Source organism: Galeopterus variegatus, unplaced genomic scaffold (genome assembly GCF_000696425.1).
Source record: "Galeopterus variegatus unplaced genomic scaffold, G_variegatus-3.0.2 Scaffold333, whole genome shotgun sequence".
Lineage (NCBI taxonomy): Eukaryota > Metazoa > Chordata > Mammalia > Dermoptera > Cynocephalidae > Galeopterus > Galeopterus variegatus.
The window spans coordinates 199,466-224,107 of NW_007726444.1; the positions used below are offsets into that span (position 1 = coordinate 199,466).

The 24,642-nt window shown below is 39.3% G+C and overlaps 2 protein-coding genes across 2 annotated transcripts in view; one reads left to right on the forward strand and one right to left on the reverse strand.

The window, feature by feature from the left end:
- LOC103586334 (hepatoma-derived growth factor-related protein 3) overlaps window positions 1-1,674 on the forward strand; it is a 72,029-nt gene extending 70,355 nt beyond the window's left edge. Inside the window, exon 6 of the mRNA XM_008567583.1 lies at window positions 571-1,674. Within this exon, the coding sequence (XP_008565805.1) occupies window positions 571-576 (6 nt within the window). The 3' untranslated portion in view covers window positions 577-1,674. The remainder of the gene's footprint in view (window positions 1-570) is intronic.
- A 588-nt stretch (window positions 1,675-2,262) lies between these two features.
- On the reverse strand, window positions 2,263-23,980 carry TM6SF1 (transmembrane 6 superfamily member 1). The gene is made up of 9 exons (XM_008567584.1): window positions 23,860-23,980; window positions 20,992-21,089; window positions 18,933-19,036; window positions 17,228-17,310; window positions 15,336-15,457; window positions 13,441-13,545; window positions 11,249-11,341; window positions 10,937-11,056; window positions 2,263-3,330 (listed from the first exon to the last, which is right to left on the reverse strand). Exons 2-9 carry the CDS (start codon window positions 21,010-21,012, stop codon window positions 3,139-3,141), a joined length of 840 nt encoding a protein of 279 aa, XP_008565806.1. The 5' UTR covers window positions 21,013-21,089; window positions 23,860-23,980; the 3' UTR covers window positions 2,263-3,138.
- Window positions 23,981-24,642: the final 662 nt, after the last annotated feature.

Here is a 24,642-nt window from a genome sequence, read left to right on the forward strand (position 1 = left end):
ATGTGGATGCCATCTAAATTTTAAAAGAAATCTAGGTTTTCATTCTTTTATTCTTTGTATTTTTTCAAAAGCAAGAAGTCAGACTTTGTACATCTTGATTTTGTTTAACTTTCATTTCTTTGAGCCATGTGTCACAAGTAATTAAGTTGTAAATATTTTGAAGAATAATTTGTGCACACTTGAAGTACTTTTTAAATTTAAAATTTTTCTAATACCACAGTTCCTGCAAAGATGGATTACATCAATTTCTTCATTGACTTTATGAGTCTTAGAAGTAAACATAGTTGTACAGTTATACTCTGTACTCTAACAGATGGTAGGCAAAGTTTAAACATTTTTTCCTTTTTTTTAACCAAGTGCTCAAAATGCCCTAGTACTTTTATTTCCTTTAACTTTTTGCACTGATAGGTATAAAGCAAAGCTCAGAAGCTGTTCTTGCTACGAAAATATTGTTGCTGCAGTCCAGATTACAATCTCAGAAAATCCAGCTTTATAATACATAGGTGTAGAAAGCTCTCATTGTTAGTATCCTAAATAATCTGAAGACTTGTTTTCTTTCTTTTTTTACAGACCTAACTACCATAATGAATGCTGCATATTAAGAGAAACCACAAGAAGGTTATATGTTTGGTTGTCTAATATTCTTGGATTTGATATGAACCAACACATAGTCCTTGTTGTCATTGACAGAACCCCCATTTGTATGTACATTACTCACATTCCTCTCTGTTGTGTTTGGGGGAAAAAAAACATTTTAGCCTTTTTTAAAGTTATTGATTTAATTTCATGTTATTTGGTTGCATGAAGTTGCCCTTAACCACTAAGGATTATCAAGATTTTTTCACAGACTTATACATGTCTAAGGTCCTTTTATTAAGGCAGTTATGATCATCATTTTCTTGCCTTTACCCCACCATCACCAAACACTCAGTTAAATATAAATTAGCATCTTTTTAGATGACCACTCAACATAATACTTAAGGATGGAATTTCCTCTCTGTGACAGAACCCAGGAACTAATTCCTAGATACATAATGTTGGTATATTGAAGGTGAAATTAAAATTGTCCTTCAGTTTTGAGGCCATGTGTAAAGTTTAACCATACTGTAAAATATCTCTTCTGTATTAGAAATAGCTAGTTAACAACTTAAACTTCTCAAAATTCATATTGTTATGTATACAAACTGAGTTTCTACATGTGAAGTTAGTCAGTCTTTTTGTGTTACTCCAAAATAAAAGCAATGACTTATTTTTTCCCAATGCCAATACAATTTGAGCTAATCACTCAAGGTGGGTACTTTACATTTTAAATCTGGAATCAGCAGCAGCCCTATGGGAAACCAGACAAAACATCAACTTTTAAATATAGACTTTTAAAATGAACTCTTTTCTTTTGGAAGTAGAATTAGAATAGTTAATCTTCATCCACAGACCATTATTATGTGTACATTATTGTTGCTATTGTGATAATAGAGAATTTTATTTATTTTTATGCCAGCTTATATTGTGAGAATACATTTAGTCAGTTTGGGTTTTATCAATCCTGTTATGCTTGTCCTTGGAACATCTTTCATGTATTCAAGGTTTGTAGTTGAAAAGTTTACTGTAAAAAAAAAAAAAATCAAAAACAAAAAAATGTATTGTTTTTACAGAATAAATTTATTGGAATGTGTACTTGGGAGTAAGATTTGAGGTTGTAAACAACTAAGTTAGTGTAACTTGGCTTCATATATGTAATGTGAGGTATTAACATAATTCATATATTAAAACAAACATTTTTAATAGCGAGTCAACATTAGAATCAAGTGCAGGTGAGGGTTTTCTTTTTTTTTTTTTAACACTCTGGGTTTTAGGTTATATGAAAACGGCGGGGAGGGGGTGCGGTTAGGAGGAATGACTAATTGATTTGCTTGCACATCTAAGAAAATATTTACCAGCTGAATGGACCTTAAATCCATACATTTGACATTATCCATGCATTGATTTGTGTCCCATTTTCTTTTAGTTTTCTTACCTTGGTAAACAACATAAAGAGAAAATGTGAAGAGATCTAAAAGCCCAGGGGTATTAATGATGATGGTGGTGATAATGGCAGCTGAGGGTATGAAAGCACCAATCCATTTAAACACTTCAGGGCACACTGAGGGGTGGCTATATTTTTGGTTTGTTTCTCTCATTTAGCAAATGCTGATTTTCTCTATTATACTCCCATAATTCTAAATATGAAAAGTTCATAAAAAGATAGGGATGCCAATCCAGTTCTTTTTCTTTAAAAGGTACTTTTTAATTTTGAATATTTTAATTTGTTTTAAAATTAGTGAAATTTAGTAAATTCATCAAAAAGCCTCTTTATTGCTCACATTAAAACATAAGTAGAATGTAGATGACATTTTGAATTGAAACATATAAGTGACAGATTTTCTTAAATAAAAAGCCATATTTCAAATTTAATAAGATTTGTCTTCATAAAAGGCCAAAAATCAATTTTATTAAAAATACAGAAATACAGTTGAAATATTTCCAGCCACCAATAAAACAAGTGTTGATTAAGCATAATGATAAAATTATCAATCCCTCTTTAGCTATTTAGAGTCACACAAGAAAACCTAGTAAAAGAAATTTTTAAAACAGCAGTAAATAATATACTTTCCTTGGGAAAACATTTTTCAAACAACATTTAAAATACTCTGATGATTTGCCCTTTTTTATATTAACGTTGATAGTAAAACATATACTTCTTAGATGCAAAAGTTATTTCTCCAATCTGCATTTGCTGTTTTGCATTTTTTTAATATGCGTAGACCATACTCACTTTTGAATAGTTTCATTTTCACGCTCACTATTGTAGGCACTAAATTGTAATTTTTCACACTTATAATTATTTAATATGTCAAACAGAATAATGAGATAGATGATCAGGTTTATTCACAAATAATTTCAAATATATTTCTTTAAACAAACTTTTTCTCACCTTTAACTTCAAAAAAAGAAAATTTACCCACACAATACCATGTAGCTCACACATTGCACAGCAAGAATTTATGTATTCTTAAGTATGTGTATATGGGAAGGAAGTGAAATCAGTACCAGTATAACAAAAGTCAATAATCTAAAGAGAAAGAACATGAAATAATATTTTTATTCCACTTTTTCATCTGCCTTTGTTTTTACAAAGAACTCTGGTTTGTAGATACAACGGTAGGCCAAGAGCTGAGGAAGAACTCCATATGCTATGTTTAATGCTAAAAAAAGGATTTTCGCTTCTTCAGGGACTCTGTAGATATAAGCAGTTCTAGCATGAAGAGAAGCACCAATGTGAGAAAACTGAGCCTGTTGTGTTAAGAAAAGAAAATTAGTAAGCATGAAATTTGTTTTCCATTGGATGCATGATGAATTTTGAATGGTTCATTTGGACCATATTTCTGTGCCCTCAAAACCAGTCTCACCTGCAGGCAAAATACCTTCAAACAATCCATGGTCTTTAATATATTTTTCACTAAATTTAGGGTCATTCTTGATATGGTCATTCTTTAGAGTGGTTTTATCATGCCAGTTGGTAATATGCCAGTTGGTAAAAAACCATGCCAGTGATTTTAACCCATCCAGTGCCCCATACATTAATGGCTCAATTTAACAGAAAAATCAGAATAAAATCTCAATTTTTTTTTTTTTTTTTTTTTTTTTTTTGGATTGGCATTCTGAAGATCCTACACAGAGACTCAGTTGTGGCTCACAAATTGTGTTCCAATAAAAATAAAGTACAGAGTTTGTTTTTAGCATAACAATTTAAAGAGAAGCGCTATGGACCTCAGCTTCATTTATCAGTCTTTCATTTACTCCTTGGAGCAAGAGCTCAAAGCCCTTTGACTATGTATTTTTTGTTTGTTTATTCATTCATGTATTTGCTTTTTATGCAACTTAAAAAATACCAAGGGTATTTTTGTAAGATAAGGTTGTTACCAACTTAGGTGTTTGCTGTTTATAAAATGGCAAATGTATCTGCAGGCATCGTTTTCAAATCAAATTATAATTTATTTAGAAGTATGACTTGTCAGCCTAATCTGAGTTTGCAAAATGGAAAGGCAAGGGCCTCCCTCTGCACTTACATACTTGTTCAGAACACATATTCAGAATGTGCCAGTTGGTCTTTTTTTGATACTTCTCATAAGCATAGAGGAAAACTATTAGAAAGTAATGCAGGCCACAGCAGGATTAAAAGCTCCTGTGAGAGGATTTCCACAGGAGGCTTGTATCATTACAAAATGCAACCCTATAGTCTGCATTTTCATTTCTTGCTGAAATTCAAGATATACATGAATAAAGGATTGGGAATCTAAATGTAATAAGTAGTAAATTATTAATTCATCAGGATCAAAGTGAAGATATCGCAATCTAGAGAAGGCATAGAAATAACAAGAATGAAGAACTAAATAATTTGCTTTAAATACGTATAAGTCATTTTATATTTCCTTCCATATGAAATCAACTTATTCTAAGTGGTTAACAGATAAAGTGTTACTTACCACTTGACTTTACCATGACAAGAAAAGGACAAGCTTTTTAAAGCAGCATCTTTATGAATTTGTATCAGTGGCAGATATTTTAATGGGCTGCATTTTTACAAATTACTGATACATTCTGGAGATCTCTGGTACATTTTTGCTACTCTTTGGAGATAAAATTTAATTAGTGTGGTGTGTTGCCAAGGACCAGCACGTGGATTGTCTGCATTATGATCCATGAGACACTGAGAGGGCTCTGCCCTCAGACACACCTCCCCAAGGGCAGATGCCCAAACAGAAGCCAGCAAATGTATTTGCATCTCTGGGCTACAAGGACAAAAGACCTTGAGAGTAAAGGGCACTTTATGGGGCTGCCCTGAGGAACTGCTGTTGTGGACACTCTAGGAACTCTCAACAGGAGCTTGCCCCCCCAACCCTCACTATATTTCCCTAGGGCCTGTTTTGACTAACAGTGTTTTCTGAATATATAAACAAACTTTCTTCTGACTAGAGGCCAGATTTGAACCCTGGTTTTCAGAAATGTACGTTTGGTGGCTCTATCTTTATAGACACTTGTACACATCACAGAATCACCAAATTTGTGAAAATGCCAACCATACTTTGAAAGAATAAGTAGTATGAGCAGTTGTGCCTACTTGCATAGAGAAGCCTTCGTGAAAAGTCAGCGATACTGTAGGCTCTTTTCCTGCACTAACCAGTGCAGTTAATACCTCATTTTCATGAACAGCGAACTCATGGCAACATTAAAAAAATGATTTATGTCCTTAGATTAGATTGTAAGCCCACTGGGCAGGTACTGTGTCTAATGTTTTGTGTGGCACCTACCACATTGTTAGAGTTTAATAAACGTTCAACAACAGTGGTCTTGTGACTGTCAAAACACAAAAAGTTTCTACAAAGCATTTCTCTGTACCTATTTTAGTAGGCCTTTTTATTCAGAATTATTTAACAAGGAGCAAAGATTATACATTCCTAATCAAAAGAGATGCTGTTGTCTGCAGTTCCCAGTACTGCTCACAGTTCTAATGGTTGTATTTTTTTTTTCCTTTTTGTCTTTTTTCGTAACCGGTAATGGGATCGCAACCCTCAGTGTCGCGCCCGTACTGCGACCGGCAACGGGATCGCAACCCTCGGTGCCGCGCCCGCACCGCGCTCAACCAGTGAGCGGACCAGTCTCCATATGGGATCCGAACCCTCAGCGGGAGCGCCGCCGCACTCTACCGAGTGCACCACCGGGCTGGCCCCTAATGGTTGTATTTTTGATGGCCATACCTCCATCATCAGTCATACCTGACTGAGCATCCAGCCATAGCTTCCTCCTAAGGCATATGGTGTTAAGTGTCCAGGGTTCTAAAGTTTCCGAAAAACCTGAACCTCATCTAAGGAAGGTTCTTTTCCCAAGCACATAGATGATAAGGGGCTGTATGGTGTCTCCTGGGTGATGTTCCCACCAGCACACAAGGCCTCCCTATGACAGGCCTGAAGAGCTCAGCCTGAGCGCTAAGCTGGGTTCAGGTGGCTCAGTGAAATCATTGTGGCCCAGGATTACAAGTACAAATTATATGGATCCTAGAAATTTTTGCATAATTCAGTGATTTCGAGTCCTTAATAATTTTCCTTTACTTCTTTCTAAATCGTTTTTTACCTTACAGAAGTAATTAAGAGATATACTAATTTTTTTTAAGAATGTATGATTGGAATGGAAAATGAGGCAATAAAGGAGAACAAAGGTTAAACTTTAATAGCTCCGTTTTCTTATATTTTTAGAGACAACCTGGAAAGGATGACTAAAAATCACAAGCTTGGCTCCAGAAGAAAGAACTGAAAGAGTTTTAGGGGTCCACATGAATATTATAGGCAAAAACTAATGTGAACATTGGGACAGTAGCCAGGCTGTTTGGCTAACACAGTATAAGTACCCAATCCCAAACCATGTTCTTTTCTTAGGGTTTTCTGAGCAGAATAGTATTGTTCAGAATTCTGACTGTAGAACCAGATAGCCAGAGTGAAATCCCAACTCCACCACAAAACCAGCAGTATGCGTATGGCCTTGGGCAAAGTATATAATAAGCCTGTGGCTTCCTCATCTGGAAAAATGGCTAATAATGGAAGCTACCTCATAGGTTGTTTTAAGGGTTTAATGAGTTGATATTTGTGACATGCTTAGGACAGTGCCAAGTACATGGGGCTGTTGCACAGACACAAATACAAAACTCAACTGAAATATATATTCATAATATGGTGCTTTACTTTGTTGAAAACCTGGGCTCTTTGCTTTTAGACTCCCTTGTTGACTTTTTGACTGTTAGTTTCTCCACTAAAGGATAACAAGCACATAAAGATGTTAAACCCAAAGTCTAATTTGAATACTAATTAATGATGTTTAGTAATGAGTCACACTAGAAGCAAGTGAGTAAGATGGGATTTGTCATATTCTTCCTAAACTTTCAGTTGCAGATATTTCTTAAAGGTTTCCATAAAGGAAAAAAAAAAAAACTTATGAAATTCTCTTCCAGTAGAGTCATCTCTTTATAACCAAATTATCCACAGATAAGCCTCCAGGCAGACCCCTTTGTGAGAAAAGTACATGGCATCTGAATAGCCAGGGAGTTGGAGAGTCTGAGGACAGCGAGCAGGAAGGGGAATTACCTGACTGAAGTGAAAATGATTCTTCTTCTATTGCTGTGGGATGGCAGAACTGCCAAACCCACTGTGAATCCGTCCCAGAGCTTTCCCCCAGTTTCTTTGATTTTTAGTTAATTATATACAGTATACATAGCTTAAATAATTTGTCTACAGATTAAAAACATAAGGCATTTCTCCCCCAAACTCTTATTAAGAATCTACCAATAATAACAGCAATAAAAAAATTACATAGGTGTTATGTGCCAGGCACTGTTCTAAGCCTTTACATTTAACCTTCACAGCTACTCTGAGAAAAGAACTATCATCCTCACTTTACAGGAGAGGAAACTGAGGTAACCAAAATCATTGCACTAAACAATAACAGACTGGAATTTCAAAGAGTCTGCTGCCAGAGCTCATGCTCTTAATTATATTAATTATATTGGCTCTAATTTTTTTCATTTTCAATGATACTTTAGCAGAGAAAATACTTCAATTGATAGGAAGTGCTAATAATTGGATCTAAGCAGCTATAATACTTTTCAAATTAGATTTGCAACTTTAAACCTATAGGAAGCATTTTGTATGAAAAGGTAGTTGGGTTATGAATAAGTCCCCAGTGGAACTCTTTGGTCTAAAAGTGTCTTGGTTTTACTTTATTAAATTTTCTCTTACTTTTTGATTGATATTTTGATTTCTGAAGGCAATCAATTTGGCAGACTCCTGTGTAGTCTAAAATCAAGGACCCAAGGGCTACCCAGCATGTCTTCCATTGACCTTATACTGATGTAAAACTTTTTCAAAGAATTTTTTTTTTCTTATTAAATCGCCTAGATCTTGGGAGTTCACTTGATCTTTCAATAAAAGCAGGTTTTGATAAAGTTAGTGAGATCATGAATGCATAAGCCTTCTTAGGAAAGGCACTTTTAGCAAGCAAGGAGGTGCTGATCAAGATTATGGAGAGTGCTTTCTATGATAGATGTGTCAGATACCCTCCAAAGATGAGAACCCATTTCATAAGCAAGTATTCACTAAGTACAAATCACATAACTAATTCAGCATTCTTATCATATGCAGTGTTTTGTTGGAGCATGATTTGAAACCTTTCCTTAGCCTAAATAGTACAAATAGGTAGATGTTAAAGCCCAGCTGAGAGCAATGAGAGTGCCAGACATACTTCTTGAATTATGCCACTCTTCACCTGCTAGGTTAGGAGAACCATCCTGATATTTAGAGCCTTTGGGTCTGGGCATTCACCGGCAAGAGAGGGCCTTTAGGCTACCTTGTCAAACCGGGCAGTGATGTATGAGCCCAAGGATTCCTGCAAGGCTTGAGGTCTGGCACCTGTTTTCCCCCAAGCTAAGCCTTTCCTTCCTAAGCCTCCTAACTGTTAACCCCATCCACATGACTAGGTCTTTGCCTAGGTTTTCCTGCCTTGTTGTCCAGTTGTCTCCTGAGACTTGACTCAGTCCAACATCTGGCCTCTTTTGCCAGCCTCTGAGCTGATGACACTCAAGAGTCCCTGCATCCGGGATTGGTGCAGGACAGACCAAGGCACATGGCATGCATAGGAGGCTTGATCATGGAGGCAAAGCACACACCTGTCAAACTCTTAGCACTCTAATTCTCTTTTTAAAAAGGGCTGACAAGAGTGAGGTGGGTTTGAGTTCCTCTATCCTGGAGGATACAGGAAAACCAGGCTGAGAAAATAAAAGCCAAGCTATACTCAGTCCCCTGACCTGCACATTCCTACTAAATGCTTCCTCCTATTCCCTGGAGAGGTACAGCCTAATAAAGCCCCACTCAGCCCTCACAGCCCAGCTCAGATGTCACTGCGTCCCACCCCCACCCCCCAAATGCTCTCTAGCTCCTCTGTGCCACATACAAAGTTTGACTGTGCTGTAGGATTCTGTGCCATAGCTCATTGTTTGCATTTAGCTTGGGGAGATAACAGCAGAGGAGAATATGGGCTTTGGAGTCAGACAGGATTTCATATCCCTGTTCTGCCATTTAGTAACACTGCAACCTTAAGATGTCCTGAGCCTTACTTCCTTATCTTTAAATTGAGATGTTTTTAAAAACTGTTGCAAAGATAATTCTGTGTGTTCATCAGTGTTATTCTTCTGAGGCACACAGGAAAACCACATTTACCAGCCTCCTTTGCAATTGAGTTGGTGCCAGTCCTGGACTTTGAAAATATCCACATGATCTTTGCAGGAGCAAGAAACTAAATTTTATTGTGTTGAACGACTGAGTATTTGTTACTGCAGCAGAGCACATAGCCTATTCTTACATAAATAGGTAAGTAAAACATTTAACATGGTTTGCCTGGCATGAAGTAAGGTAATGAGAGCTGGGACTAGTGTAGTTGCAGTGAAGCTGGAAAAAGTGGATGGGTTTGAGAATTACCCTGGAGACAGCACTAACCTGACTTACTGATGGGCTAGATATAGGGGGAAGTGTAAAGAATTACTCCAAGTTTCTGGCTTAAGCTGCTGGTAGCAAGGAAGGGCTGTTTACAAAGATGATGGAAAAGTGGAAGGGAAGTGGGGAGGATCAAGAGTCCTGTTTTAGACATTAAATCTGACGTGCTAGTGAGAGATCCAGGTGAAAAGATTGAGTACGGAATTACATATAGGAGTCTGGGAGCAATTTGGACTGAAGGCAGAGAATAGGAAGTCATTGGCTTGTAGAAGGTAATGAAGGATGTAGAAACAAAGACCCAAAACCACGGCCTGGGGAATCAAGTATTTAGACATCTGCAAAGGAGGAGCAAAGTAGCAGTTTATAACCAGGGGAGAAATGTTAGTTCTCTTCTCTATCAAGTCTCTCAAGAAAAGGACAGGAACCATCACTTGTGGATGCTATATCAACTTTTTTTATATTAATATTCTAATTTTATAGTTAAGAAATAACTCAGACCAGAAGGATTTAACCCATTGGCCCCTTAAATACTGCTAACTATTTTTCAGCCCTGTAATTCTAGTGTCTTTTTGCCATTATGGTTACTATACCATGAGTATAAGTAACTGTATATACCCAGTTTCTGAATGAACCTCATTCTTATGCCTGCTTGAAAAGAACAAGAAGATAGTGTTTTTAAAAGATGAATTCACTTGGTTTTTTATTTCTAGTAAGAAAAAATTTCTTTCCTTGTTGAGATATCAACTCGTTTTTCTAATTATCTTGTAAAAATGTGCTTTGTGTGATAACTCCACAGATCATTTCATTTCCAGTTTAATGCGGTAAGGGTTTGCTGAATACCTACTCTAGGCCAGAGACTAGGCTAGGTGGTGGTGGTTGGAGGGCAGGAGAGGGATCAAATGACAGGCCCTACTTTCCAGGAGTAGAACTTTTTTTAAACCAGTTTCCCTGGTTCTGTATAGCATAATATAACAGAATTCTGAAATCTTAAATTTAGATAGGCATCTTGAAGATAAAAGGTCTCAATCCTTTTTTTGTAGCCATGGTGTCCAGAGATTGGGGAACAGTCCTGTAAAATAGCAGTGCCACTTGCTGGGTACGTTACCTTGGGCAAATCATTTAACTTCACTGGACCTTGGTTTCCTCATCTGTGTAACTAGATGGCACATCTACCAGATAGTTATCATGAGATTTAAATAGAATGTATTTACAGAAATGTCTTCTAAAGAACTATAAAACAGAAGGTGACAACATGTCTGATAACTGTCTCCTACTCTAAACACTGAGCAGAGATGTTTTTCATATATTCAGCAATGATAGTTAGATAACTAGTAAACTTTCTCAACAGAGGATATTCTTAGTACCTGAGCTAGACCTCCAGCATGTATCAGTGTTACATCAGGCATCCAGGAACATCCAGGAACCACTAAGCCATAAAGTGCAGTCACAAAGTAAGGGACAGAATAGAACATATATGCCAGCATCTGTATAGAACAGAAAAATAACATCAGCAAATTAGCAGTTAACTTGACCTGACTAAAAAGTACAAAAAAATTAACATTTTCATGTTTGAAAATGTCGATTCCTATTTCTTACATGGGACCACATTTTCCCATTTCTAAAAAAAGAGAAAATTAATTTTAGAAAAGTCTTTGTTTAGAAAAAAATTACTTGACCTGAATTTTAGGATAAGCAGCAGGATCCTTTAGGTAGGGCTCTTGAAATTGCGTATATGATCTGCAGAGCTCAGCTGGGCAATCCAAGGCAATCTAAGAACAAAAATAAATCATTATAAAAACACAGTCATATCTGGTTCTTAGGTTTGCTGATAAGGCTAAATGTGCCAGGTTTAGTCACAAGCTGCTTTGCTATTTAACAAAAACTATGCATTGTAGAGGCTCATCAATGAAAGGGAAAGAAAGAAAATATTCTGCAGATTTACTCTAAGGAGATTAAGCAGAGGTTAATAGTGGAGCAGGAAATGGAAACTAATGCTCTATTCTTGGGTTCCCTTCAAATATTCAGAGTTTAAGTGTCTGGGTTTGGCTGGCCAAAGCAGAGCTTGCTATTAATTACCAGTTTCACTTTTCCTGGGAATAACTAGCCAACTAGTCCCTACAGGAAGAAAAGTACATTTCTACACCAAATACATCTTACTATGCTTTGCAAGATTCAAAAATAGCATCCTCCTCTCTCCAGTGCCTCACAGAGTATATGGCCTTGGGGGCAGAAAAGGATAATGATTTGAAAGCAGAGTCCTCTTGTCTGAAGCCACCTCCTGTGTCCACTTTGAAAGAGAGCAGAGTAGATTTAGTTACGGTGGAGTAGACTCTAGGCTATAGAATAGACAAGTGTCTCTGGCATATTACTAGGTCCCCTCTGAGTAACCTTCCCCCTCAGGCACCATTCCTCATGTACTTGGCTATAAATGCTGACCCACCTAGATAACATATGAACACAGTTCAATGGCAGAGTTGGTAAAAATGGGCCCCAACCCAAAAACCCATCTGCAAAAGCCCCACCCACCACACATGCACACCTGCATATGCACACCTTTTTCTAATGTGCATGTGGAAGTGGATATAGCTAAGCAAGAATGCAGCTGGGGCTCATTTGTTGTTGTTTGACCTTCAGGAATTACAGCAAACTAACCAAATAACTATGGCCTTACCTTTTCCTTTACTTCCTTCTCTGTGCCCCTCGTCCTACTAACCAACTGTCCTCCAGGAAGTTTCTGACAATCCACAGATAAAACTCTTAAAACAGCTTCTCACCCTGAACACAGCCAGCTGCACAGGCCCCTTATAGCCCAAGGACCCCAAAAGAATAAATTAGCTATGTCAGCTTACACTTGCCACTCTGCTCTCCAACTGTTGTGTAGTGCCAGCAGGCTTAGAATAGTAATTGTCACTGAAGCTGAATGTAATTAACTATATAATTCTGAGCTGCTCAAATTTATTTCTACTAAGAATAAGTCATGAAACTGGGGCATTGTGAAGGATCAGTGATGAATAAAAATAGTGACAGCAATCATTTATTGAACACAAATTATGTAGAAGGCCCTCTACCAAGTATTCGATGTGCATTATCTTCTGTAATCTTCAACACAAACCATAAGTTCGGTACTATTATTTTACAGAGGACAAAACCTGAGGGTCAAAGAGGTTAAGCAATTTTTCCAAGGCCACACAGCAGTAAATGGCCAGGATTCTAATACCAAAGCTTGTGGGCCATTTTCTTAACTTCTACACTATATATTGATAAAGGGAAGATAGAAAAAAATGAAATGCCTGCTTGCTCTTAATGTGTATCAGTCCCATCAATACAAAAGACTCCAAGCCTTAATTTATTCAATACTACTCCTTCCAATGAGAAATTAGCATGACCCTACATATATGTGAATTATTGATCTGGTACCCCTTCCTCAATCCCATCACCCCTACTCCTGAGAACACACGGGTGCTCTGTGCCACAAGAATATTGGAGTCTTAGGGTATCATCCTTAACAAAGATATTTACATTCAAATCAAATATCAAAGGAATAAAAAGAATGAGACTCTGATGGCTTATTTTTCAGGTGCCCTAAAATAGGAGAAGGAAGATACTTCTGGGTGGAGCTTGGTCTTAGGATCTAAAGGAGGTGCTATGAAACCACCCAAGATGAGCTGCCCCTTGAAAGCAGAAGGGTGAGGGTGGGAGCAGCAGAAAGCAGGTCCAGAGGGCCCCAGGCTCTCATGGGAGGAATAGTTTGTTAGTTTGCTAAAAAATAAAAAGTCTGATAAGAAACAAAAATATATTTCTGGGTTTGTTCCATTTGGAAGCATTAACAGTATATTAATATTATGTTATTTTGATCTGTTATGCTTACCAAGCCTCTGAACAGGCAAAATATAGTTGCCAGGAGGAGACACACAACCAACATTAAATCAAATGGTCTTCTCAGCAGGTCCTTTGCTTGGGCTTCTTGAACAACCTAAAATAGAGTTTGTAACTAAAGAGCAGACCCAAAGTGCCAAAGAAGAATCAAATCTACTGAAACATTAAATGCCATGATGATGGATGGTAACAGAATTCCGAAGATTCACAATTCATATCATAAACCACTGGCTATGGAACTTTAGGAAAATCATTTCCCCACTTAAGTCTCAGTTTCCTCATCTGTAAAATAAAGAGAATTGGGCTAGGTGATCTCGAAGGGCCCTTCTAGCTCTGTGAGTCCATATTTTTTCTTGAGATAACATTTTTATGATTATAAATGTAAGATACACTCGTTTGAAAAAAATTTAAGTAAACCATAAACCTGCCACACCACTATTAACAGCTGGTATACTTTTCCAGTCATATACAAATATATGTGTATGCACATACACACACGGTACTGTATTTTTAACAAAAGTAGGACTTCGCATATAAATAATTCTGTTTTCTTTTTGCACTCAACTACCTATATCAGAAGCATTTTCTACATTATTAAAAATTCTTCTAAAACAATACCATATGGAAGCACCATACTTTAACTGTTCTTCCACTGTTGGACATTTAGGCATTTTTCATTGTTACACTTAATGTGATGATAAACAACTTCATACATAAATCTGTGACGGCATTTCTCTGATGATTTTCTGAGGTCAGGGCCCTAGAAGTGGAATTATTAGGTTGAAGGGTTAAATTTGTTAAGGTTGATAGAACATTGCCAAATTGCTTTGCAGAGCGATTCTGAATTTACATTCCTCTCAGCACTGCATGACAATGCCCATTTGGTCCTGGCCATCAATGTGTTTTAGCATTAAAAATGATAATAATAATAAACAGCTCTGTATGTCTTACGACATGAACATTCTTGACACACTGACATGGACCCTTCAAAAGAGCTGTGAAACCAGGACTGAGGCTATTTTTTTTTTTTTTGCTTTTTCTTTTTAACCATCACTTCATTCCTCAAAGGGATGTAAGAGAGTATCAGTTATCAGTGTGACAGCCTGAGTTTACATACCAGGTGGCTAAATGTTTGCAAAGGAAGTGTTTGTAAATTATAATGTATTTAATGAATTCTATTGTAAATCTTTTTATAAAGTTAATCATCATGCTCTGATTATCTCTAGTAATTCATATTTTCATATATCAGTTGTGCTTAAAGCTTCTTGCTTATGGATCTAATACCTATAAAAGAAAGAGAAACTTAGTAAGAGAAACTAGCTTAACAGAGTACCTGTCAAGTTAGTATTGTTTCACCCTGACCACCTTGGCTGTGAATGGAAGGGAGGTGTCTTAGAAGACATCCTATAGCAAGTCTCCATGTGCCTGATCTCTTGGGAATCAGACTCTTTGTCTATGTGGACCACCTTGAACAGCAGTATCTCTCCAGCCTCTTCTCAGGGCAGGAAATGTGTAAGTATTGCTGAAAGAGGTGCCCAGATGCTCAAAATCCAGGCCATTGGCAATCCCAGAGAGACCACATACTCTGGACTTCACTCAGCACACTAATGCACAATCTGATAGAGCCAATGTGATTGCAGGCACAAGAAGTTCCCAAAAGTATGCCTGGCCAATAGAGGCAGATGTATTCAGACAGAAACAGACCATCTTGGCTACATTAACTAAAATGTAAACTAGTGCTATATAATCAAAACAGTTACACTGATTCAGTGTCCCAAATGTTCCAGTCCATGTAGGCACAGTTCAATTCACTGGCCAGCTGGCCAGTAGATGTCAGGGAGCCCTATGAGTTTGAGAACAGGTTACATCAAAAGTTAATAAAATCACCTTTGAGGGATAATTATAATTTTCTGATGGCTGATTATAGATTCTGAAACCAGCCCAAACAGGAAGACAAGTATATGGTATGCTTAAGAAAAAAGCAGGGCAAATTCGTGTTCCATACTTTCCTATTCAAAAGAGAGAAAGAGAAAGTCAAAAGTTTGCCAAAAGCATACGTAAACACAAGTAACATTTAGGATACCTCCCCATCTCAAGTCATCTAAAATGTCGCTAGGTGGCCAGACAATATTTTTAATAAACAAACAAAAAAAACAAATTTAAAATTATTGGATGCATATTAACAGTCTTCGTGTTCTATCTACAGTATTTTAAAAGTATATTTAATATAATATCCTGATTTCCGACATGCATAAATAACCTCTTTTATTTTAGCCTGCAAGAGTCTTAAATTCTGAATACATTTATTGAGTTCTTATAGTGTGTTAGGAGTTATACAAGGGGTATTCAAAAAGTTCATGGAAAATGTGTATAAAGAAAAAACCATGAATTTCAAAAATTTTTTGCATCAAAATAAACTCATACTAACTTGTTATAACATGTCTGAACAGGATCGAGTTTGAGGAACTAAGAAGGATAAGACCTCAGTTTGAAAAGAGCCCCTTTCAGAGCAACATGAATTCTGCTAAAATTGAAGCAAGAACAAACATCAAATTTATGGGGAAGCTTGGGTGGAAAGATGGTGAAATCATTGATGCTTTACAGAAAGTTGATTGGAACAATACTCCAAAGAAATCAGCAATTTACAAATGGATAACTGGTTTTAAGAAGAGACAAGATGATGATGAAGATGAAGCCCGCAGCGGCAGATCATCCACATCAATTTGCAAGGAAAAAGTTAACCTTGTTCATGCTCTAACTGAAGAGAACCGATGACTAACAGCAGAAAAAATAGCCAACACCACAGACAGCTCAGTCAGTTCGGTTTACACAATTCTGACTGAAAAGGTTAAGCAAACTTTCTAATGTATGAGTGCCAAAACAGTTGCACCCAGATCAGCTGCAGATAAGAGCAGAGCTTCCAATGGAAATAAGTGGGATCAAAATCCTGAAGAGTTTCTAGAAAGAATTGTAACAGGAGATGAAACATGGCTTTTCTGGTATGATCCTGAAGAAAAAGCACAGGCAAAGCAGTGGCTACCAAGAGTGGAAGTATTCCAGTCAAAACAAAAGTTTTTTGGGATGCTCAAGGCATTTTGCTTGTTGACTTTCTGAAGAGCCAAAGAATGATAACATCTGCATATTATAAGAGTGTTTGGAGGAAGTTAGCCAAAGCTTTCACAGAATAATGCCCAGGAAAGCTTCACCACAGAGTCCTTCTCAACCATGACAATACTCCTTGCTTACTCTTCTTACCAAACAAGGGCAATTTTGTGAGTTTCGATGGGAAATTATTAGGCATCCACATTAGAGTCCTGATTTGGCTCCTTCTGACTTGTTTTGTTTCCTAATCTTAAAAAAGTTCACAAGTTTGGATCCCTGTTCCAGCCAACCACCAAAAAATAAAACAAAAAAATCCTTAAAGGGTGCCCATTTTTCTTCAATTAATAATGTAAAAAAGATTTTATTGACATGGTAAAATTCCCAGGACCCTCAGTTCTTTAACAATGGACTAAATGACTGCTATCATTACTTACAAAAGTGTCTTGAACTTATGAAGTTTATGTTGAGAAATAAAGTTTATATTTTTTATTTTTATCTTTTAATTCCATTTTTCCACGAACTTTTTGAAGTCCTCATATAATACAGAGTTATAAGAAATATTTGCACACTGAATGTAGCCATAAACACCATTCTCACCCCTCTAGATCATTCTGTATTTAAAAACAATACCCATGGTCTCAGAAAAGGAAAGTAAATTTTAAGATAAAGTTTCTTACCTACAATGTTTCCTGGAACAAAAACAACAATGCTCATAGTAATAGATCCGACCCAATATAGGCCAATGGTTCTATAACTTTCCCTGTAACAGGAGAAATCTTGACTTAGTGCACTTGTCTCAGAATACTACTAGGAAAAGATGATTCTAAATATTTTTTATACACGCTAGTAAATTACATTAATCAAAACTTATGAATTAAGAGTAATAAGTCAAACACAAGGAACACTGGTAATCAAACTTCATTTCCATATGTGATAAACTGTAGAACCTTCTTTGTGTCCTTTTGAATAGGAAATTATGCTTGCTACACTGATCTTCTATTAAACTACAACATGGTCATCACTACCAAAGGACTCCTGCATTTCCCTATTATGTATGGAACTCACTGCATGAAAGGAAAAAAAGGTCCAAAGAAGAAAGAAAATTGGATCCATATTTTAAATCATCATAAGTATGAGTAAAAGGATATTAAATTAAATGGACTTTCCTTCCCTGAGGTCACCCAATTTTGGCCAAAGCCCCAAAGGTGAAGATAAGTGACATGTACCTTGTGTTCTAAAGGAGCTGCTAGACATATACTCCTAATCTTCAGTGTTGACAAAAAGTTCCCTCAGTTGATAACCTGATAATTCAACTCCATACTGTGTAAGAGGCTATGAGAAATTTAAAAGGAGATTCTTTGAAGGAAAACAGAAATGGAGAACACTGCACCTCCTGCCCCACCCCAGCCCCCAGATCAAATGCAGCCATCTCAGGTGGCCCATTCACAATGACTGAGATTGTTAGCAGGAGCACAGACAGGAATTAGCTGGAGCTGTCCTTGAGTGCATTGTGGGGGCAGGGGAGTGGTAGCTCAAGCTGCATTTCAACCTTGTATGGAGCAGGAATGCATGACTTTCTCTAACTTGGAACTAAATGGAGGCCTGGGAAGAGAGCTGGGCTTGAGCCATCTTGAGAAGATCCCTCCCCAAAGAGTGTACCATCTGGGTTACAGGGACCCCAGCAGAAAGAAGCTGTGTGTGTACCATGGGTAGGGAATCATACAAATCCAGCCAAACAGAGCACTTCAGGGATTGGTGCAATGCAAAGGTTCCTGTGGTAGGAGTGTCCAAAGAACCCACACATGTGCCCCACAAGACACAGCTAGCATATCATGATAGAGGCTACTAGTACCCAAACACAGCAGCTGTCACATAAGACTTTGCCCTTTTCCCTTTAATCCCATGTACATACACACATTCCCAGAGGAGCTAGCTGCGGGTTGGTTGAGAAGGAGTAAAAGGACAGACCATATACCCAAGCCTCAGTCCAGGCCCCCCAGCCTCAGAGCTCCGTTGAACAGGAGGAAAAGAGAGAAGCTTTGAACTGAAATTAGAATGAAGTTTTGAAATTTTGAATTGAGGTTTAGAATATGTTTGACTTTAATTCCTGAAAATGATTCTGTTCTTATAAGAGAACATAATTAGAAAGCTAAGGGGTCTGTCTGAGCTGTCACTGTGGCAGGGGGAGCAACCCAAAGGGACATGTTAAAAAGGCAGTGGTATGAGGAAAATAAAGCCATATCTAACTTGTATCCATGGAACTTATATTCATGTGCAGTTATAACCTGCTTGCGTATTTGCCTCTACATATAACATTTTCCTTACATACCGGCTTATCGGTTGCTAAGGTGGCAAAAGCACACACCAGGCGTACTGACTTACTCCCATGCTATGGCTGCCACCATCACCAGGTACATCAGGTAATGAGCAGAGCCATCCCAGTAGCAGATCATGTGCCCATATGCAGTGTTCAGATACGGTTCACCCTAAGGAAAGCATTAAAAAGAAGTTCATTTTAAGACTTGAACATTAAAATGCAGAGCACCAGACCTGTATTGCAAGTAAAATAAAACAGCAGAACTAATTTGTGATAGTCTGAGAAGATGAAACTATTCCAACAAAATTACAAAACTGGTAGGAACATGAAAATATAACTTTACCCGGGAGCTGCCAAAACCAAGGTCTAGCCACAGAGGGTCAAATAGAGAATGCCTGGCCGATTAGCCTATGATACATCAACACAGGTTTGTGTAGCGATACAAAGGAAGATGGCACTATGGGCAATCCTAGCTGTTGGGCAAACTCACTGAGGCCAAGCCAAATCTGTGATAAAAGGTGCTTGGCTGTGGCCGCAGAAGACCTTGCTCACCATAAATTATTATGACTTCAATAATTCATGCTGATCCTGTGGCTTGCTGGGCTGGGAATAGTGACGGCACTCATTCCCCACATACATGTCGACAAACAGGCAGGCAGGCACTGACCTCAGAGCTCCACACCCAACCCCTCATTCAACTCTCCCAGCAACCCTTTGGGATGGACTCAACTGACTCCAATTTACAGATGAGAAAACAGAGGCTCTGAGAGATCACAAGACTTGCCTGAGGTCACATAGCTAGTGTCTAGCTAGACTGTACTACCAAGAAGAGCCATACTTCTGGGAAATTTTTAATTTTATGAACACTAGTTTATATGATGAACTACATTTCCCTTTTCCAGGTGGTTATGTTTCTAGGTGACTACTAGAAAATCATTTTCAAATATGTGTGGGTTTTTAATGTCGTTCTGACTCCATCTTGTTTTACTTTCTTCTTTTTCCCACATTTGAGCTCTCCTGGCTTGTTTCCCATGTCTCCCTGAGATGCTTTAAGTCCTTTCTACAACAAGGAAGAGTGCAGATCAACCAGCCCATCAGCCAGCCAAACAAGTGGGCATTCTCCGAAGCTCTGTGCTCCTCCGGGGCAAGGACTGCTCTGTCATCTCTCCCACAAACCAAATCAAATTAAAATCACAGAGGAGAAAACAACACCAAAGTTGTGCTTCTGTACCCATGCCTGGCCCACATTGTTTCTCTCTGACATTCTCTGACTCGGTAATACATCTGCTTTTATGGTTTCAATCATTCATGCCTGCACACTGGGCTCTCAGAACCAGTGCTGGCCTCTCCTGGCAGCCTGATTGACATCTTGAACTGTATGGCCCATGGGCCCCTCGAACTCACCTGAACTCCTTTAATTCAACACCTTCTCACCCCAACCTGTCCCCCACCTGGCCTCTCTATACTAATGGCAATACCACTCAGCTTACCCAAGTCAAAACCACAGGGTGTTTTTTCTATTCCTCATTCTCCTATGCAGTCTTTTGACAAATCCTATCAATTTTACCTCTATAATGTCACCCTAGGCAATCCTTCATCAGCACCTAGGTCAAGCCCTCAGTGCCCCTCGCTGGACCACTATTTCATTGCTAAATGGTCTCCCTACCTCTCCGTCCTCCTTCCAGTCCACCATACTCCTATGCCAGATGAAGATTCTCAAGGCCTGGCTTTTGCACGTCGCTCCTCTGCTCTAAAGCTATTAAGTGCCTCAGTGTTTGCTACTTTACAAATTTAAGACTGACTTGGGCTTTCTAAAATAGTAATGTATGCACAGACACACAAACAGTAAATTCATTTAAAGTACCTCATTTATATTAAATACAAATAAAGAGAAAAGGTAGGTCATGTGGTGTGCTACGAGTTAGGGAGGAGTTGTGAGAGCTAAACATTGAAGAGAATTGCCTCTCATGATCTAATCTTATCTTTCTCCTTCACTTTCCAAGTGCATAAACACTGTGTATCGTACCTGCTTACTCTAAATGGGAGGATTTCTGTCTCTGAGTTACGTGAGCTGGGCTGCTGACTCTTTGGTTTAAGCCTCATAATCACTAAGCAATCCCATACCTCTCTCAAGTAGTGTGTCATGAACCCGTCGATGATTCCATCTTGTTCCAGGCCTATGATGAGGTTCACCACACTGGTAAATCCAAAAACTGCGTAAACTAGAGCAAAGAAGGCAGCAGTTTAAAAAGCAGTGGCTCAGGAGACAATTACTCAGAGCTTGGCATTAGCCAGTAATTATGGAATGTTTTTAATGTTTTCCAGAAGATGCTGTGGACACTGTCAACATAGACTAACAGAATATACCTCCTGCACATCCAGCCAATCTCTGCCTGTGTTCTCCCCATCCCTGCCCAAGTGCTCTCACGGAGGGAACATGCATCACGGAGCTAGAGAATGACAAGGTCACCACTGACTGTCCCAGAAGATTCCACCAAGCCACCCCACCCTTTCTCCACTCCCCTACAAGTGGCTGCCCAGTGCCAAACCCACATTCCACCTGGGCACTGGGAACAAAGCCAGTAACTAAGTGGCCAAGGAAGCATAGAGATGACCACTATGAGGAGAAGTTTAAAATAATGACTTAGAAAAGGAGATTCATGTCAATGACTGCCAAGCAGGGCAACTCACAGTGTGTCTAATCCATTTGCCCAGTTCCATACTGGAGATCCTAAAGACAGACAGGTGGCTGATGTGCAAGTGACAACGGTTTTAAGAAAAAAGGCCAATGATTTTAAAAAACGAATACAAGATGATAAATTGAATATTCAAGAAGGAAAGCTGTAGCAGCTTAGAGAATCTTGCTAGAGTTGTGAGAATTTCTTAAATGGGCTTAAAACTACTAGCAAAAAATAACTACGTAATCTTTTTAAACAGTGGGTGATCAAATCTAATGCATATTAGTTTGTCAAGAAAGCTGCATTTTCAAGTTGTAATAAGTCTGTGTCTTAGACTATGAGATGGAATGGACAGCAGAAAGATATAAGAAAAGCTGTGAAAAAAGAACTGGAGAGGAGAGCAGGTAAGCTTAATTCACAGAGAAGGGAATCTGGCCTTGCACAGAGTCTGCAGCCAGGAGTCCAGCATTCATATTTTCCTCAGACGGAGTGAAAGGCCCACGTGTGTCCTGCCTGCTGACCATGACTTCCCTGTGCCTCCATGGACGCCTACGGCCCAGTTCTGGCTGACAGCGTCACTTTCTGACACTCATTATTCAGAAGCCTCCCAGGTGATTAGCCATGGTATGTCTCCCATGAAAAGGAAGTGTTCAGCACATAATCTACCAGCAATTATTGATGCCAACGTGTGTCAGAAGCTGTGTTAGAGATGACAAGGACATGGCCTCTACCTTCTAGTGGGCGAGAAGTCTGGCCTGTGTTCTGACCCTGGGGTGGCAGTGTGCTCAAAGGTGTAACAGAGACCAGGATAGGGGGTTGAGGGTGTAGAAGAGCAGGTGTCTAACCTTGAGGAGTCAAGAGAGACATCAGTACAGTTAAGTATGGGCCCAATGGAGTGGAGAAGGAGAGGAGGGACAGCAGCAGGTGACTAGTCTGGAAGGTTAGGTTGGGGCCAGATTGAAGATAACTAGAGTGAGGCAGGAAAAAGACACACGTGCCTTAGAGTCAGGCCACTCATCTACTGACCAGCTATGCAACTTGTGGACGTTACATCATTTCTGTAAGCATCAGTTTTTTATATGTGAGTTGGGAAAAACTAGTTACAATCCTTTCCCACCCTACTTTTGCTAAGGTCCACTGTGGGCAGAGAATGCTTCCCATGCCATTAATGCTGGGCTTGGCTGTATGACTTGCTTTGACCAGTAAACTGTGGGTGGAAGACAGTGGTTCTAAGCCAAGCCCTTAAGAGACATCACTTTCTTTCCATGAGTCCTTCTGTGCCTCTGTATCCACCATGAGAAGGGCATGCCATGTGGAGCTGCTGGTCCAAGAACAAGACAACACACGGAATAGCCCTGAATCCAACCCACAGCCTAAAGCAGAACAGCCCCAGCCAACCCACAGACCCATGAGCAAGAAAAATAAATGTTTGTTGCACTAGGACACCAAGATTTGGGAGGGTTTAATATGAAGCATTACTGAAGCAGAAACTAAACGAATAAAATACCCAGAAAAGTGCCATCATGAGAAGTACTCAAAAGCCAGTAATATCTTTGCTTGAGGTAACATACATGACAAAGTCAGGGGTTTGGGGTTAATGCCATTCTCACTAGCTATGTGAACTCGACCACATTTCTTAGCACCTCTGAGCCAGCTTCATCTGCAAGCGGAGGAATTGTGGAGATTAAATAATATTGCTAAAGTGCTCAGAGCCTTTCCAGGCACCCTACAGGTGCTCAATCAATGGTGTTTTTATTTATTTAACATACATGTACATTTGCAAGGCACTGCTCTAAATACTAAATAAATATTAATAAATAAATACTAAATCAACCTAAATAAATAAATATCTTATTTAATGTTTATACCAACTGTAGTAGGTACTATTATTGTCCTTTTTATACAAATGTGCAGACTGAAGCACCATATGGTTAAGTTCTGCACCAGGTCATGGGGACTGCAAATAGCAGGCTGAAGGCAGGAAGCCCAGGAAGTTGCTGGCAGAAGAGTCAAGGTCAGAGGACAGAGGCCAAAGCATGCTGGACACGAGGGTGGGGGAGAGGTGAAGAATGGAGGGGCATCCTGCCTGGCCCTGGCAGTAACCCTCCACCAGGATTCCAACTAGGAGAGGGTGGGGCCTACAGCCTGGGAGAGGACAGCGTGGAGGTGAGGGCCACATTGTCCTGAAATAGCACCACACTTCCAGCAGCTGTTACCACTGGGTTCTCAGTATTCACAACGGAGGAGAAGCCTGTGACCCAGGCCAAAGTAGTATGTTATTAAATGGACACAATTTCCCTCTGTGGAGACTCACCGTAGAATAGCGGGTCCCGGGGTGGCTTTCTTTTGACGAAGACCCGTGCCAACAGAGCTACCAGGAGCAGGATGAGGAAAGCAGCCCCTACAATTGTCCAGGAACTGCAACAGTCAGAATAGGGAGGTGGTCACTTATCAAAATAAACACATTGGTGCCTGGAATTTCCTGACTACTGAAAGCATTTGCTCCCAGCTCTGCATAATTCATACATAATTCTGCCTCTGCCTACAGCTCCCACAGCACTGTAGTTATTGACGTTTATCTGCAGCACTTTGGCCTCCCTGGGTCACAGCCCCATGACTTTCAGGGACTGGAGCCACCAGGCCCTCATTCTCTTGTCCTGCCCACCTGTCTCATGTACACAGACGATATGTCTGGGGCTCCCTCTGATCCACCCCACCCCACCCCTAAGATGGCTGCTGCCCCACTGCCTCTACCTACCCATTCCTCTAGCCCCTGCTCCCCAGGGCCTAACCATTGAATCTACCACCTCCTTCAGGGCCAGCCAGAAACCTTCAGACCGAGCTCCAGGGAACATGCAAGCATTGCAACTACATACACCCTCCGGGGGACAAGGAAAAAGGGGCCATATGTCACATGTAAATGGGCCAGAGGGCAAGGCCAGGAACTCCAAGGAGAAAAAGACCTGAGGCCAGAATGAAGTCAGCCCAACACCCCACGCCCAGGGCCAACAGGCCAGCATCCAATCCCAAACAAAGGAAACCAAGGCAAGGCTTGGTTGGGCACATCCCCTGGACCTTCTCCTGGAAGTTAATGGCA